The sequence below is a fragment of the Engystomops pustulosus genome, chromosome 1, assembly GCF_040894005.1.
Source record: "Engystomops pustulosus chromosome 1, aEngPut4.maternal, whole genome shotgun sequence".
Classification (NCBI taxonomy): domain Eukaryota; kingdom Metazoa; phylum Chordata; class Amphibia; order Anura; family Leptodactylidae; genus Engystomops; species Engystomops pustulosus.
In genome coordinates, this window is record NC_092411.1 from 134,013,328 (window position 1) to 134,030,625 (window position 17,298).

A 17,298-nucleotide genomic window follows, 5' to 3' on the forward strand; every position below is an offset into this window, starting at 1 on the left:
TGCCCTAAATGACAGGTCTACTTCATTCATTGGGTAAATACGATCACGTGGCTACCAAATTTGTATAGGTTTTATAATGATTTCATACATTTACAAAAATGAAAACCTGCACAAAAATTTTTTTATTTATTTTGCCGTCTTCTTGCGCGAATAACTTTGGGCACTATTTTCTGTTACGGGGTTAAACGCAGTGAAAAAACTAGATTATATTTTGATTGATCGGGCATTTTCGGACGTGGCGATACCTAACGTGTTTATGATTTTTACTGTTTATTTATATTTATATGACTTCTAGGGAAAGGAGGGTGATTAGAATTTTTAGGTTTTTTTAATTAAATTTTTTACTTTTTATTTTTTACTATTTTTCAGACTCCCTAGGGTACTTTTACCCTAGGTCAGTGGTGGCGAACCTATGGCACGCGTGCCAGAGAGGGCACGCAGAGCACTCTCTGTGGGCACACGCACCAATGCCTGAACCACTGCCGGAGGCTCACTGGAACTGACCCTGCTCAGCCGATGTTCATGCTGTGAAGGTGTCAGGTCTCTGTGGAGTTTCCTGTGTGCCAGCGCTGCTATCTGCTCACAGCTAACACATGCCTCAGCATGCAGCAGCACGGAGCCGGCCACAGAGGTCAGAGGTAGCATGTGGGCGGAGTCACAGACGCTGGACACTCACACAGCATCTCCTGCATCAGTCCATGCTCTCCTCCCGCCTGTCATCAAAAAGAACTGAGGATAAGCTACAGATGCAGCACAGGAGTCCAGGCTGTGAGATGGCTGCTGGGTGAGCTCTCAGTTCTGCTCATTCCACTTGCATTTAGCCTCCTGTGTCACCCAACCCCACAAACAGCCCTGATGCTTATTCACTCACTGTACATAGGACTGCAGGATCCCAATCCCTATCAGACAGCCCTGTGTATGGAACAGCACTATTGTACTTACACAGGACTGTCTCCTTTACATGGAGGGAAAAGCAGCAGTCCTATGTAAGTTTCATACATAGGACTGCTGCCTCACCCTCCCTCAGGCAGTCCTGTAAAAGGTTTTACTCTGTACTTTTTGTGTCACATTGAGGGAAATACAGCAGTCCTAAGTAAACTATGGGACAATAGGCTGCAGCAGTCCTGTGTAAAATACAGCACTGCATGGTACAAAAGCCAATTTGAGTAACAGACTGCTGCATCTTATTGCTCCATAAGTTACATAGGACTTCTGTAGATAGACAGTTTTCATTCATTACATAGGACTGCTGCCTCTTCCTTCATGTAAAACAGTGATGTATAAGGTAGCAGTCCTATGCAAGAAAAGAAAGTTGGCAGACTGCAGCAGTCCTGAGTAATATATGCGGTCTGGTATCCCAGTAGCTCCCTATGTATGTAGTGAACTATTTTTTTTATTTATTACTAACCTAGGACTGCAGATTTTCTAGTTATCTATGTTGGCATTATTGGGCAGTTTGCATTTTAAAACGCAATTCAATTTAGAAGCACTAGAGAGGAGTTACTACTGATCAGGTACTGGCCCTGAGTGTGAATTGCCTTATTGGCACTTTGTGTTAAGTAGGTACATTTTGCGTTTTAGTTTGGGCACTCGGTCTCTAAAAGGTTCGCCATCACTGCCCTAGGTTCTCTGATTGATCGTACCATATACTGCCATACTACAGTATGGCAGCATATGGGGATTTTGCACACCATCTATTACAATGTGCAAATCGCACATTGTAATAGATAGCCTAAAACATGATAGCCTCGGATCTTTGTGTGATCCGAGGCTGTCATGGCAACGGGGACCGACGATTGGAGCCAAGATGGCGGCGCCCATGCGCCGCCGGCTCGCTAATGCTGCCGCCAGCTTTGCTTCATTTTGAAGCAAGCCCCCAGTGAGTATGAAGAGGGCTCAGCCCATGAGACTCCTCTAAGGTTGTAAAGAAAATAAACTATAAATAATTTATTTTGATTGTAATTGTCATGGTGACAATGAAGAATGGAATAAAAATGGGCACACAGTGAAGGTAAAATATTTAAAACACAGAAAATGAATTGCTGCCATTTAAAGGGTTAATAAAAAGTTGTTATGCACACTAAAATTATACCATTCAAAAATACAACTGGTCTTGCGACAAAAAAGCCCTCATCCAGCTACACAGATAAACAAAAAAAACTACAGCTTTCAGAACTTAAGATTAAAAAAAAAAATAACTGTCCTGACTCCCAAAACTGGTTGCACCCAGGAGGAACTTCCATGCCAACAGTGAAGACAGAGGAACGTCAAGTTATAGTGCTTTAAAATATATTGGGCATATAGCTATTCTGATTCTCGATCCTCAAACTACTATTCAGCATTTAAATATCTGAACTACGTAAAGAGACAAAAAAAGCCCAAATTTTAGTTACACACTTTGTGGATACACACTAAGCTAGATAGTGACAGTTTATATGAGTAACTACGTCTCATTCCCCTGGCTATGAGTTACATTACTATTTGGAGATCACTAAGACACATGTCAATGGATCATATGCAGTAGCATGTGCTAGCTTATGAGTTATTGTTGTATGAATTTGTGATTTTTAAATTTTTGGAATTAAAAGTTATATTTTAAGATATCCACTGTGCTTTAATCAAATATCTGAACTAAATTAATTTATTTGGAACCACAACCTTTTATTGCTGTACCTCTTTTCCTTGGTGGTTTAAAGGGAACCAGGGACCCCGTCACTAAAGACAGGTTACAGAAGCCCATAACTGCTGCATTGCAAATCTGCCTCTCTGCTTTCTCTAAGCATTGGTATTACAATATATTTATGTGTTATAGCTTACCTTGCACACTGACAGAGCCTATGTGTAGTCCCAGGGGTTGGGCTTTGGTTCGGATGCATTTCATAAAAACAACATGTGACTTGTCTGTGCTGCCACATCTAAAGCTTCACATCTAATGCTCCTCCCTTTCCCACAGTTGTCAGTTCACCAGGCTGTGACCTCTGTGAAGGAGCAGGAGGAAAGAGCTGCACAGGAGAACAAAGGTGAGGGCTAAGAGAGGAGAAGTCTGCAGCACAGAAAAGTCACATGTTTTTTGAAATGCATCCAAACCAAAGTCCAACCCCTAGGGGTTCTGTCAGGGTACAAGGTAAGTTATGACACAAAATTATATTGTAATGCAAATGCTCAGAGAAGGCAGATTTAGGAATGCAGCTGTAATGGGCTTTTGCAACCTGTCTTTAGTGAAAATTAGGTCCCTGGTGACAGGTTCCCTTTAATACTCTGTACTTTATAGCCAATTTGTCTTGTGCATGGTGTACCTATTTCCATTTCAGCAGACTTGCAAATCTGAGGAGGGATACTACAACATTAAGATAGACAGCAGCACCTTGAAACAATGATAATGCAGGGTCTCTCACATGGGCAACCTCATTCTCCTTATAGTCACTATAACTAAACTGTAGTCACAGATTACAGACCTTATCTCAGATCTGCAAATAACTCAAAACCAAGGTTCACATGACATGTCTATGGTGAGTAATATGACTTGCACCATATTCTACTGACATTTAGATGCATTTCTTGGGACTTATGTGGACCACACTACTTTTAGACACCTATTGCTACACCGGAATAATATAAATATAAATACTAAGGGACCGAGGACCGCACTATCGACGGATATTCTGTCTATTTCCGATTTGCGCCGCATTTAGCAGGGGATTTTGGCGCATCGGCGCAGACTTTCATGCAACAAAAATGGCGGGGGCGTTGACTGATACGGATTAAGATCAGGATTTAACATTTAAATTGTGTCGCAAGACAATGCACTTACATGCACCGGAAAGAAGATGGTGAACTGCGGCGGACCTGAGCGGGTAGCGGCACATGCAGGATATTGGGCGCACAATGTAAGTGAATCACGGCAGCTGTGCATTCTCTTTGGACAACGCACCTTTGGGAACGCATAGGGACAGGTAAATGTGCCCCAATGTGTGTGTGTGTGTGTATATATTTTATAGAGTGATAGAAATATAAACATATACACTTAGTTATAATTATACATTTATAGATTTTATAGAAGTTTCTTTCATTTTTCAGTCAGCTTTTTCTCTCAGAAATCACTGTTATAAAGTCATATACAAAACTAATTAAAACATCCAATCCTCTATGAATCAGAGTCCTACAAAGAAGACACCTTGCGGTCGTTTTTTGCCTAGGATTTATTAGATATTGACCAAGAATAAAAATTTCAATATTTAAAAAAAAACCACGAACTCCTGAAAGAAAACCTAGAATATTAGATCCCTTGGAGTTGTGTCCATGCATCCTTCAAAACTGAGAATCGTTACTGCACAACGCTGTCCCCTTAAGCTATTGGTATTTTAAATTCGTTTCAATGTTTTCCCTTTTTTTTCCTTCTCTATCTGCATAATGTTATACACTGCAAGTCAGTCAAGATGATTAAAAGAAAATAGAACATGCCTTCTGGGCTTAGACCCTTTCGTGGCAAAGTAGCACTTTGCATCTGCAGAGATGAAAATTTACCTGGCAAATAAAATTAGAGATGGGATATAAAGGCGATAACTTCCAACAAACTGGGTGACATTCCAGACTGCAGCAGCGAAATTATTCCAATTACTCAGCGCACCTTCACATAAATGAATGTGAGCACTTCCTGTTTGCTGAGTTATTATTTTAACATGATGTTTGTCATGCCATAATAACAAGATGACAGCATTCATTACCTGACCATATGGCATTTGTTAGGAGTACAAGCAATGAAATCATTTGCTCTAAATTACTGTATTTCTTCTACAAAATAACTTGTACATAAATGAAGACACTGCATGGATCTTTAGGTATGTAATTACCGTTGGTATATATTTTTTCACTCAAATTATTTTGGGTACAATTCTCAAGAGAGCAGAAACCACAGCTAACAGGCCACTTATTTATTACACATTTAATATCGTGGGTGACAGACAGGATCACTACAGAACACGTGTATTAACCCCCCTAACGCTAAGGCCATTTTTTGTTTTGCTTTCCATTTTTCACTCCCCACTTTCAAAAATCTAGAACTTTTTTTTATTTTTCCATATAAAGAGCCGTATGAGGGCTTGTTTTCTGTGGAACAAACTGCACTTCATAGCGACAGTTTTATATTCCAAAAATTCCAAATGCAGTGAAATTGGTGAAAAAACGCATTTGTGCCGTTGGCTTGGATTTTACAGCTTTCATTGCGCACCCGAAATTACATGTCTACTTTATTCTTTGGTCATCAGGGGGACACCAAATCTGTATAGATTTTTAAATGTTTTCATACATTTACTAAACTTAAAACCTCCTGTGTCATTCTTTGCGACACAGGAGGTTTTCAATGTTTCTATTTTTAGGACTGTATGACCTTTTGATCACTATTTATAGAATTTCTTAAATTTTTCAAATGGCAAGACAGCGCCATTTTAGACTTTGGGTGCTATTGGCGGCGATGGACAGGTTAACACTCCAGATCAGTGCTAGCACCGATATTGAGTGTTACTGGTAAGTTTTAATGCAATATGCAGCAAAGCCTGTGAGCCCTCTCCATTCACCCACAGTGTGACGTACTACTATGTCACGTTTCGGTAAGGGGGTATTGCGCAAATCATCCTATAGCACTAGATCAACGGCTGGGTCCCTAGTCATCCAAACCGACGTACAACTAAACATGTGAACTCCAAAAATAACAAAATATTAGACACAGAAAATGAAGTTATACCACATACTTATATCTCAATATCATTTTATTAATCATTGATAAAAATTCATAACATGTACGTAACATAAAAAAGAGCAAATTCCAAATAAGCCAGAGAAAATGTGTGGAAACAGACATGGATCGTATTAGGGAAGTTATTACTATACTACAAGTGTATACCCAAGTACTTTTCCTACCACATGCAATTTACTATCTTCATATCACAATATGTTACAAGCCTCAACAATCCCACCTTTTCTATGTCAGTATAATGGCCACAGTGTGCCTAGTGTTATCATTTGCATGCGGGGAAACAGGTATTTAGGTCTCCCTACGTCACTTACCCATGTTCGCACCACACAGTCCCGGCACCCTAATGCATGTTTTGCACATAGCTTTTTCAAGGGGAAATTATGTATTGTAGAGTCTGGCCAGATTGTGTGTGTGAAAAGCCTAAACATACAGGGGATATTTACCACGGCAGGCTCTGCCTGTCATAGAATTGTGCAAGAAAACCTTTGCCAGGCACTGGGTCAGGACAAAGCTATTGCACTTTGCCTGGTGCTTCCCCAAGTCAGTCCATTACGCAGCGCGGGATAGCCCATCCCCCGCATTTAATTGCCATTGCAACTACTTCATGGCTTGTACGCTAGAACAAACCTTTATTTAAAAAAAAAAAAACCTTCCACCAAGGTCTTTTGATTACAGTCGGTACCCTACTTAAGAACACCTGACTTACAGACGACCCCTAGTTACAAACAGACCTCTGGATTCTGGTAATTTATTGACCTTTAGCCTTAGGCTACAATAAACAGCTCTAACTGTTAACAAATGTGTCTGTAATTAAGATTTATTATTAACCCTGGTTCTTATGACAACCCATTTTTAAAAGCCAAGTGTCACAGAGACCAAAAAAATTTTGACTGGGGTTACAATTATAAAATATACAGTTCCGACTTACATACAAATTCAACTTAAGAACAAACCTGCAGAACCTATCTAGTACGTAACCCGGGGACCGCCTGTATACAGAAATATAGGCATCAGTGACTTTAGATTAATGCAACCTTTTCTTTACTTCACATTCTTTATTGGGAGCTAACGAAAGTCGACAGAATGAGATGATAATGACAACGTAACTATGAGGTAGAGAGCCTATTAACATCAAACTCTAAAATATGAGTTACTCACGGCGGAAGTACAAATCCACAGGAACGTCATCTGTGAAGGTACAACTTATAACACACACTTTTGCAAATAAGATGGGATAAAAATGGTGAACAGAGTGGTGAGGAAAGCCAGAGGGGTAGGTGGGGTAGGGGATGCCTTAATCCAATAATGTGGAGTACTCAGATGAGAGCATAAACTCCATCCATAGCCCCCACATCGGTTGACCTCCGCCGACAATTGTTCCATCTGTTACAGCGATAGGATTTCAGCAAATCACGCAGACGCCGCTGGGGTTAGTGCAATGATTTTAATAGGCTAGTTCACATCTTCGTTAGATCTTCAGTTACTTCCTCCAGTTATTGTAAGTGAAAACCAGGCGTGGACGAGCACAGAACAGGTGCAAGTCCTTCCATTATTCCTTACCTCTGTAGAATCACTGAAAGACTTAGGCTACATTCACACTGCCGTTGCCCGCCCGTACCGTACCGGGCAACGGCAGTGTACGGGGAGAGGAGGAGGAGGTGAGCGCAGCTCACCTCCGCCCCTCTCCATAGCGATACATTGCGCACGGCCCCGTATTACGGGAAAAGATAGGACAGGTCCTATCTTTTTCCCGGGTACGGAACGGTACGGTGCCGCACGTGTGCTGCACCGTACCGCTCCCGTAGGGTGCCGTGCGCCCATAGAAGTGTATGGGGGACGTATATCGGCCGTATATACGTCGGCCGTATATACGTCCTCCATACGTTCGTGTGAATGTAGCCTTACACCCTTGATTTATTGGGCCACCCCTGGTTTTTGCACAATTACTGAAGGAAATAACTGAAGACCTAACAGAGATGTGAACCGGGCCTTACAGCTGTAGTAATGTTCTGGCAAAACTGTTCCTTATAGGTTATGAAACACTGGGCTCCACAATTACATGCATTAAAAAATACTATTTTGCATGATAGATGAAACCAGCAATATTTACTAAAAGGGATAAGCAATGCTTTTATTGATTAATGAATGGAAGAGTTACATTATTCAATTATATTAAACAGTTATAAATGCACAGAATCAATACAATTGTGAATTGTAGAAAAGTGAATCTCAGCATTCCTAAAGAGATTTTACTTAAAATATTGTAAGTTGTACCTTGTTTAAAGTCTGTATGTTCTCTCCTGTACGTTTCTTTGGAGTACTGTTTCGAACATATTCCTCTTTGTCAAGTCTAAACAGCAACTCTATAAAAAAAAAGATATAATAATTAAAAAAAAACCACACACAAAAACACATCTCACAATTACAAATGGATGGCAGATTTACCATGTCATGAACAAACATTGCACACTCTAAACTATTCTGAATAAATTGATCTATTTTCTTGTCAAGTTTTTGGACAGTCTTTAAGCATTGACCCTTTTTTAAAGACTAGTGCCATACAATTACAAAGCCTTTGGAACATCACAGTGATTTCCTCTTTTTGTTATACAGTACGAACTTTACAAAGGTACAATGCGTTTGCAGGTTAAAGATACTGTACTTTTATTCCTGTTTTCATTCCTTTATAGACTGTACCTTCTTTTGCCTTGAAAGCAAAATTCATTGCCTTTTTATCTATAGTCTTGGCCAGTTTTATTCTATAGGTCTTGTCCCCCTGCTAGGAGGATCAGAGTGATTGTCGAACAAAGCAAATAGTAACAGAATTAGGATGGAGTAAAACTTTTAACTTTTTTTTTTTTGTGCTCGTATTCAGTTGAAATATTCCTCATTTTGCAGTGGAGAGTAAATCATTGCTTTGGCTGGAAAGCACATCAATTAATAAAATGTCTAACAAAATTAAAGGAAAATAGTGACAAAGAAAACAAGAGAACCCAATACACAACTTTTACTGATTTTATCACATTAAAATCTGAAGTAACAAATATTGTGCACAAACAAAAATTACCATATATACTCGTGTGCAAGCAGAGTTTTTCCGCACAAAAAATGTGCTGAAAACTCCAACTCGGCTTATACATGAGTGGATAAAAAAAATGTACATTTACATACTTACCATCCAATGGTTCCTCTTCCTAGTCTTCTTCCCTGGTAATAGAGCAGGCAGAGACATGTCCACCGATGCACACTAGGATATCAACAGAGATGACTTTAAAGTGTGCACAAATGCGTCTCTGCCACCAGTGAAGAAGACAAGGAAGAAAAGCTGCCGGAGCGTGGGAAGTATGTAAGTTTATTTTTCTATGCAAAGAGGGGCATGGCATTTCATTACTAGGGGGTCCGTTGCAGGGCATTTCATTTCTAGGGGCTCTGCTACAAGGCTTTTTTTTTCTGGGGAGGCTGCTAGACATTTCAATACTAGGGGAGGCTGTGACCAATGCATTTCCCACACTAGGCTTAGACTCGCGTCAATACATTTTTCCAGTTATTTGTGGCAAAAGTAGGTGCCTCGGCTTATACTCGGGTCGACTTATACTGAAGTATATGTAAACATGGTCTGGCTCCTGTTCTACCCTTTCATGCAAATTTAGGTTTCTTGCACGCAAACATATTTTTCTCTCTGGTCGCAAACTATGTCTTTTTCTCATTTTTTGCTTCAGTATTTTTGAAGTTTCTGAGCTATACAGCTGTCAAAACGGCCATCCATTGTTTATTCATTTTGGTGTTTTCACAAACACAGATGGCTGGTGATGATTTTATTGGAGCTGCTGCCCCCTGTAGTATATAGCCTGCAGGCCGTGCCCCCAATATAATGCCTGTACGCACCTTCTGATGCCAACCCCCCCGCCCCCGGGGAGGTTCTCTTCTATATAGCGATGCACCGGCATTGGCTCAGGCCCCCGTCCTTCACAGGCACCATGACGACAGCCGCTCACACTCCCTGCGACGGATGGTGCGGGTACAAGGGGCCAATGCCGGAGCATCGCTGTATAGAAGAAGGGGTGTCGGAAGGGCAGTACACGGTTTGTTTTTTTCTGGACTTGAGTATAAGCCGAGGTGAGGCTTTTCACATTTTTTGTGCTGAAAAACTTGGCTTATACTCGAGTATATACTTTATATACATATTATGCTGCACATTGTACATCATAATAAGTACCGTATATACTCGAGTATAAGCTGACCCAAGTATAAGCCGAGTCCCCTAATTTTACCACAAAAACCTGGTAAAACCTATATTTTTTTTACTCGCGTATATTTTTGTGCTGAAAAACTAGGCTTATACTTGAGTATATATATAACAGTGTGCATCCCATTAAGAATTCTACAATGGGGCCCTTGCTTTCCAAGTTATGCCCCAGGTTGCAGCAGGACAATGACACAAAGAATACTTCAAGATTGACATTGGCAAGAAATGGTTTGACACCAATGAATTAGAGTTGCTGGATTTGCCCCCATGGTTCCTTGTCCCGTGATATTAACTCAATCAACTCCTTCCCACACCTGCATGTTATAGTATGTCCTGGGGAGCAGTGCTTTAAAGCACCAGGGTGTACTATAACGTCCAGATCACACGGTCTCAGAGGCAGAGCCCGTGCAATTGCGGCAGGAGCCCAGCATATAGTGAAAGCTGGGCTCCTGCTGCAGTGGATGGTGTACTCAATGATTGCAGGCATTTAACCCCTTAGACGCTGTGGTCAGCGGTGACCGCAGCATCTTAGACGCTCTGACAGCTCCCCCCCTCATTCGCACCCCTCGCATCACGATCGGAGGGTGCTGAAGAATTGCCATGGCAGCCAGTGGCCTAGTGAAAGGTCCCAAGGCTATCAGATTTAACCCTGTTACTTTTAATCATGACCGGTCATGGGGTTAAAATAATATACTATGGGTACTGTATATTATTTTCATACCAGGTATGTGGATCCATTTTTTATGAATATAATTGATTACTTACACAAACAAATATCAAAGTGAACTTTATTAATATATTATCAATTCAAGCATTTCAAAAATGTGTTTATGCGATTTCTGGTTATGATAAAACTTCTGGAATGACAACCTTCCTCAACTACTATTTATGTTAGATTACTTCACTTACACAGGGGTGGAGAGAACACTTGTCATAGAAAATGTCAATTAAATCCAAAAGCTTTACGATCTTTCAGAGTGTCCTGTTGCTTCAAGTTTATAAATATATTTCAAGCTAAAGTACATGATCATTTTTTAATGACTATGAAACAGCCAGGCTATGCTTGTTGAACTAAATAAATAGAAATATACAGAACAAACAAATCTTTCTAGACATTCATGTATAATTATTTAAGTTATTTTTCAAATCCTTATTTTATATTATTCATGTTCTTCTAGTCTATGTGTAATAATGTACACACATACACATTACTCATTCATGGCCCTGAGGAATAACCCATTTTATCTAAACTAACTCTAAAAATCATACCACATGCTGAGAACAAAAATAACTAATGATAGTTTTACATTTACAAATAAACATTTTGAAAGATTTAAATATCTCAGTTGACAAAATTCAAGTTTAGACACAACACCAACATTTTGCTATCTTCTGGTGCAAATAAATTTTTTGTATGGAGCTGTGTGATGCAACGATTTGTGAGTTGAGATGATGTTTTCATTGAGGACTTTATGGGCTTTTGGTCACTTTTTCGGACAATTTGCGCTATTTTACAATACGGGGTTAAACACCAGGAATAACTGTTATTTCAGCCACAATGTCCCCCTCAGTATGTTCCACTTATCCCCTACAGCATGCTCTGCTCCCCCCCCTTACCGCGTGTTCCACACCTCGACCAGCATGTACTCCTCCTCCCCCAGCATGCTCTGCTTCTCCTCCCCCTCCCCAGCACGTTGTGCTAACAAAACTCAAAAAAATTTTTAAACTTGACTCACCTTTACCTGATCCCCCGAAGGTCATCTTCTTCTTTACTGCTGTGAATGACTTGCTCCGAAGCCGGCAAATGTGATTATATCATGTCTGCTGGCTTAAAAGCCACCGTTTACAGTCTTTGTTCACAACAGTAAAGAAAATGCTGACAGCTACCGCTTCGGGTGAGTGGGGAAAATTTTTTGGAGTTCTGTTTCCCTGCCAGGAGATGTGCCAAGAAAGCAGCACCCACACGTCACTGGTAAAGAGGTAACATTGATCAGAGGTGTAATGGTTGGCTGATTGCTGCAGGGGTTACCTTACTGAATCTTGCTTTAATAAGATGCCCCCCTCAACCGACATATTAGCCCCGGCTATTGAAAAGAAGTCCGTGGGATTAAAAATTGTCTTACATGCTGGAAAATACCGTAGATTTTGTTTTGTTTTAATGCCTTTGAGTGTTGATTTTCTGCAAAACCAACTGATATTATAATGGATACTATTTTGAGAGCTGTAGGAACTTCTGACCACTTTACAGTAAAATTTTTATGAGCAGTGCAATGACAAAAAGTATGGATTCTGATTTTTTTTTTTTTTAATTATCATTTGTACAGCAAGTTAATGAATGAATTTATTTATGTTGCAGGAAAGGGCAAACTTTTTTTTTTATTTCATCTTTTTAGGCTGGGATGTTTGCCTGCTCATACAATATACTGCAGTACTTCTGTACTGCATTATATTGCCAATCTGTATTAGACCCTTGCTATGAAAGGATGAAATGCAGAAGCAATCCTGGCAAAGGAGAGTAATAGAAACAGATTATTGTCTCCCAATGAGGTCATGGATGGTATTGAGCTGCTGTCATTTTGGAGTTGCGGTCAAGTTCAACTGCAGAACTAGTAGAGATCAAAGTCATCATCAACCACTGGTGTTGTAGCAGGTGTCTGCTGTATAATTCAGAAGACACCAGCTCCGTATGGAGAGCCCTCTTCGTGCACCCTTGAATTTACAGTGTGCTTTGGTTAGGGGTTAAGATTTATAATGATGAAAACTACTTTATCAAGGGCAAGAAAAAAAAAAATAGTTAATGGCAATACATAATTTGTAGAGTAATTATTACTAGCCACAGGCCTTTTTGTTGTGATCATGTGTAGCAAGCACATACTATTTAGCTTTTTGTTTGTTTCAGAGAATCTTATAGATTCAGAATATCTTACATTGTTTTCATGTGCATATCTTCTGTTACTTACCATAGATACTCGAGTATAAGCCAAAGCACCTAGTTTTACCAAAAAAAATTGGGAAAACCTATTGACTTAAGTATAAGCTGAGATTTTCAGCGCAAAATGCTTATACTCGAGTACATGCGGTAATTAATTCTTGCTTACAATATATGTAATGTGTGCAAGCGGTCAAAGAAAACACAGGAAAAATGTATTGAACACAATTTTGTACCTGCCAGAAAGTCTACCTAAAGAGATGTAAAATGTCCTTACTTGAAAGGCTAAAACCCAATAATAAATAGCACTCAGACACTCGCAGATTTCTAAAATGGACAATGCAAATACACAAGTGGCAATCTATAAGAATAGTAAGAGTATGCAAAGAAACAACAATGTCTGGGGATCATATTTGTTAATGCTAAAACATATTATTAAACTGGCGTCCATCCTATTCCATTAATGGATGTGTAGTTACTGGTAAAACATCTATGAATTCCCGCAAAGTTCATTTAAACCTATTTTATCATAACACACTTAAGGGGAAAAAGAATGATAGCTAGAAATGTGAAAGAAACATTCAGGCCAGTTCTCTACTTTAAAATGCACTGTACAACCTGTAAAGTAATATTAAAAAAGATGTCTAACATCTATATAAAAACAAGTATAAATAAGTTTTGCCTCCAACCAGTTCTACGCTAAATATGTTTACCTTCTAATATCCATATGCTACTGTCATTACTCTCATTATTTTCATTAATAAATTTCCTATCTAAATATCCAACTTTATAAAGTGGAATTCTGTCGACTAATGGTAAACAGCTCAGATTTGAAAGGATAGTCGCCTCCTTAATAACCTTACCTTCAACCTATGATGCTGCCAGGTCCTTCAATTGGTCCCTACTTCCCAACCCTCAGGTGACCCACAGGAAATGGCAGCCAGGCATCAAAAAAGATGTAGCAGTAAATCAGTGAGGCAAGTATTGATTTTTATTATTTTTAGACCCATGTTGTGCTATTTGTGAAGATTTCTATTTGTAAACTTTTTTCATTTGTGTGCAGAGCTATTTGAGGGCTTGTTTTCAGTGTAGCAAATTGTACTTCTTAGTGTCAAGTATTAATATTCCATGGCATGCGCTATAAAGCTGGAAAAATGGAAAAACAACTATTTGCTCCATTTTCTTGTGGGGTCTGTTTTTATGGCTTTCACTGTGACCACCACATGACACCTTTCCTTTATTCTTTGGGTTGGTATAATCACATAGATTTCAAATTTATATAGGTTTTATTTTGGTTACTTCCAGAAATTCTATGAGACCAGAGTTTCTGTGGGTAGTCGGCTCTTCGGTTGGTTGGTAGGGTATAGTATGAGGGTTCATTTTTATTGGCTATCATTGCGATGCATGTGTATCCATCCTCAGGACTAATTTAGCACTCTACCGTCATTGTCCCAAGCAATGTACATGTTAATTATTTGTTTTGTGTGTTCAATAAATTTGATCGGATTTAAAAAGATAAATGGTTAACACCCGGAATCAGTGCCCGCACCATTCATGGGTGTTAGCATAAGGTTTCTCCTGCAACCCTCTGCAACCACACCTGGACATTTAGGAATGCTTGAATGCAAATGCAAATATTAAGAGAAGTAAACTATTGCTGGAACTATGTTTTCACTGAAAACAGAGAACAGGATGTGTAAAGATGACACAAGGAAACAACCGATTATGTGGCAAACACAAGAAAGACTGAAGACTTCAGTATAAAGAGGATGATGAAACAGAATTCAATAGTCATCATTTATAAATAGTAATGCTATCATGCATGCTCCATCTTATAAGCTTAAAAGGAACCCGTCATCAGAAATTGGCCTGATAAACTACTAGCCATATGTTGCCCAAATCTTCTAGATCAAGTTTCTTTCATGGCCTGGTGTGGTGGCATCGTCCAGAAAATCAACTTTGAAGTGAGATGTAAATTAGTTTTATGAAGTCAAGGAAGTAGAGAGTTTAATACTAAAGTCAAGCTTTTTCTTTCTTCAGAACGCCCCCTTCACTGTACTTATGGTCCTGCGTCCTGGAAATCATGACAATCACATAGGTGGATGTGTTCAGCTGCAGAGAAAACTTGACTTCATTGCTGAACTATCCGCCTCCCTGACTTGATACAACCAATTAACATCTCACTTCAAAGTTGATTTTCTGGATGATGCCACCACCATGAAAAAATCATGATCTGGAAGATGTTCAGCTGCATGATAACATACTTGTGGAGGAATATTAGGCCAATTTCTGATGACCCGTTCCATTTAAAGAACAATATATTATATATATATATATATATATATATATATATATATATATATATATATATATATATATATATATATACACACACACACATATATTATATATATATATGAATGTTACATGTTAAAGCTGATAAGTCAATGGAAGTGATTAGCCTTGTTACAAGTAGTACGAACATTGTTACTGAGTGAATTTACTTTTTAGAGAATGGTCTAAATAAACAATTCCCATATCCATGCAGACCATTTCCAGTAGTTTTTGGAGACAAAGCAGAAGAAAGTATCACTTTGCACCACATATGTGCTGTCCTCTGGGTATAAACAGTGGCTGTGTTTGTTAGACTGAATTAGAGATTTCTTTTGTCTCAAAATTATGTCAAGACCAATTAAAAAGAAATGTGTGTAAAGTAAATTAAGCATTACTTAAAAGATGTTACCATCTAACACAGGTAAAACATGAAACGCACAGCAGGCTACAATAGGTACCATTACATTAATATCCTTGGTATCTCTAAGGTACCACATTTCTCAGTCGAGTCCCACAGCTAAACACAGCTGAATACATTTACATCTCACTACGTACAATGCAGTCAATGCTAATTCACTTTCATGGTTACTTTTTGAATGTTTTATGTGTTTTAAGTGTTACATATCTGGTGTTTTCACAAAACAAATATTTAAAGATATTTAAATGTATAATCAGCCATCCAGCACCTTTAATAAGGACAACAGTAGAAAGAAGAAACGCAGTCCAAATAAACAATCATCTACCAACACAGGCAAACAGGAGGCTTTATCCACTACACAAGATGATTCTTTTTTAGGATTACCCCCAAGCATCAAAAGAGAACCAGACGGGGCGGTAAACACCATTTCCGAAATCGAAAAAGACAAAACCACGAAAGGACGGGTCCTCCCACACAGAATCACGTCCAACAAGAAGAAATGACCCAATTGGCTGTGGTAAATATATCGTCTAAGACTCTAACCGATATTGAAATTAGTGTATTACAGAAAGGACTATCCTTCAGTCCATGGACTCACACCAACTGGTTTGAGTTGGATATTGACATTTGTAGATTTGTACGTAATTTAAAATTGAAGCATTGGTTCCATAATAGAGTTCCAATTAGCTCTAGGACTGTGAGTAGTTTAGACCCTAAACAATTTCACTTGTACAATAAGAGTAACTTTAGCCCACCTACTGATGTACCTGCTATTGAGGCATTTGCCACTGCTGTGAGACATGATATCCAACAATTACGTGAACAACACAGACATGTGCTCTCACACCACAATATGACCACCGCAGAGGTGATGACACTGGATCGGCTTGCCCATGACGACGACATCATCATTAAGCCCGCTGATAAGGGTGGTGCTGTCGTCGTCATGGACAAGTCGTACTATGTGGCTGAGATCCGTCGCCAATTAAGTGACGAATCTACTTATAAACGTGTCACACAAGACCCCAAATTTGAATTGGGACGAAGGATCAAATTCATTCTAGACATGGCGCTACAGTCTGGGACTATCAGTGAGGATATGTACAAATACTTGGTTGTTAACAATCCTGTTACCCCAGTAATATATATCTTACCCAAGATTCACAAAAATCTCCAACAGCCCCCCGGACGACCAATTGTCTCCGGGAATGATTCCATCTTTTCACATATTGCCATCTTTCTCGATCGCGTCCTTCGACAATATGCCACACATAGCCAATCATATGTACAAGACACCTCTGATTTCCTTACCAAACTCCACAATACTAAGATTAATGACATGTCTACTCTCATCCTTGCCTCTTTTGATGTCACATCACTATACACTTCCATCAGCCATGAGTTCGGCATGCAGGTTGTTGAGAGGGCTTTACGATTGTCTGAGTTTAAAGAACAAGAAATTGTCCTTATCATGAAGCTATTAGAACTAGTGTTATACAACAATTACTTTCTTTTTGGTAAAGATTTTTTTGTACAGTTGAAAGGGGTTGCCATGGGAGCAAACATGGCCCCCAGCTACGCTAACATGGTCATGGCGGCTCTAGAGGAGGACTCGATCT

The 17,298-nt window shown here is 39.3% G+C and overlaps 1 protein-coding gene across 1 annotated transcript in view; it reads right to left on the reverse strand.

The window, feature by feature from the left end:
- The window catches only part of CNTLN (centlein), a 216,933-nt gene that overhangs the window by 77,419 nt on the left and 122,216 nt on the right, over positions 1–17,298 (reverse strand). Inside the window, exon 15 of the mRNA XM_072154092.1 lies at positions 8,027–8,115. Within this exon, the coding sequence (XP_072010193.1) occupies positions 8,027–8,115 (89 nt within the window). The remainder of the gene's footprint in view (positions 1–8,026; positions 8,116–17,298) is intronic.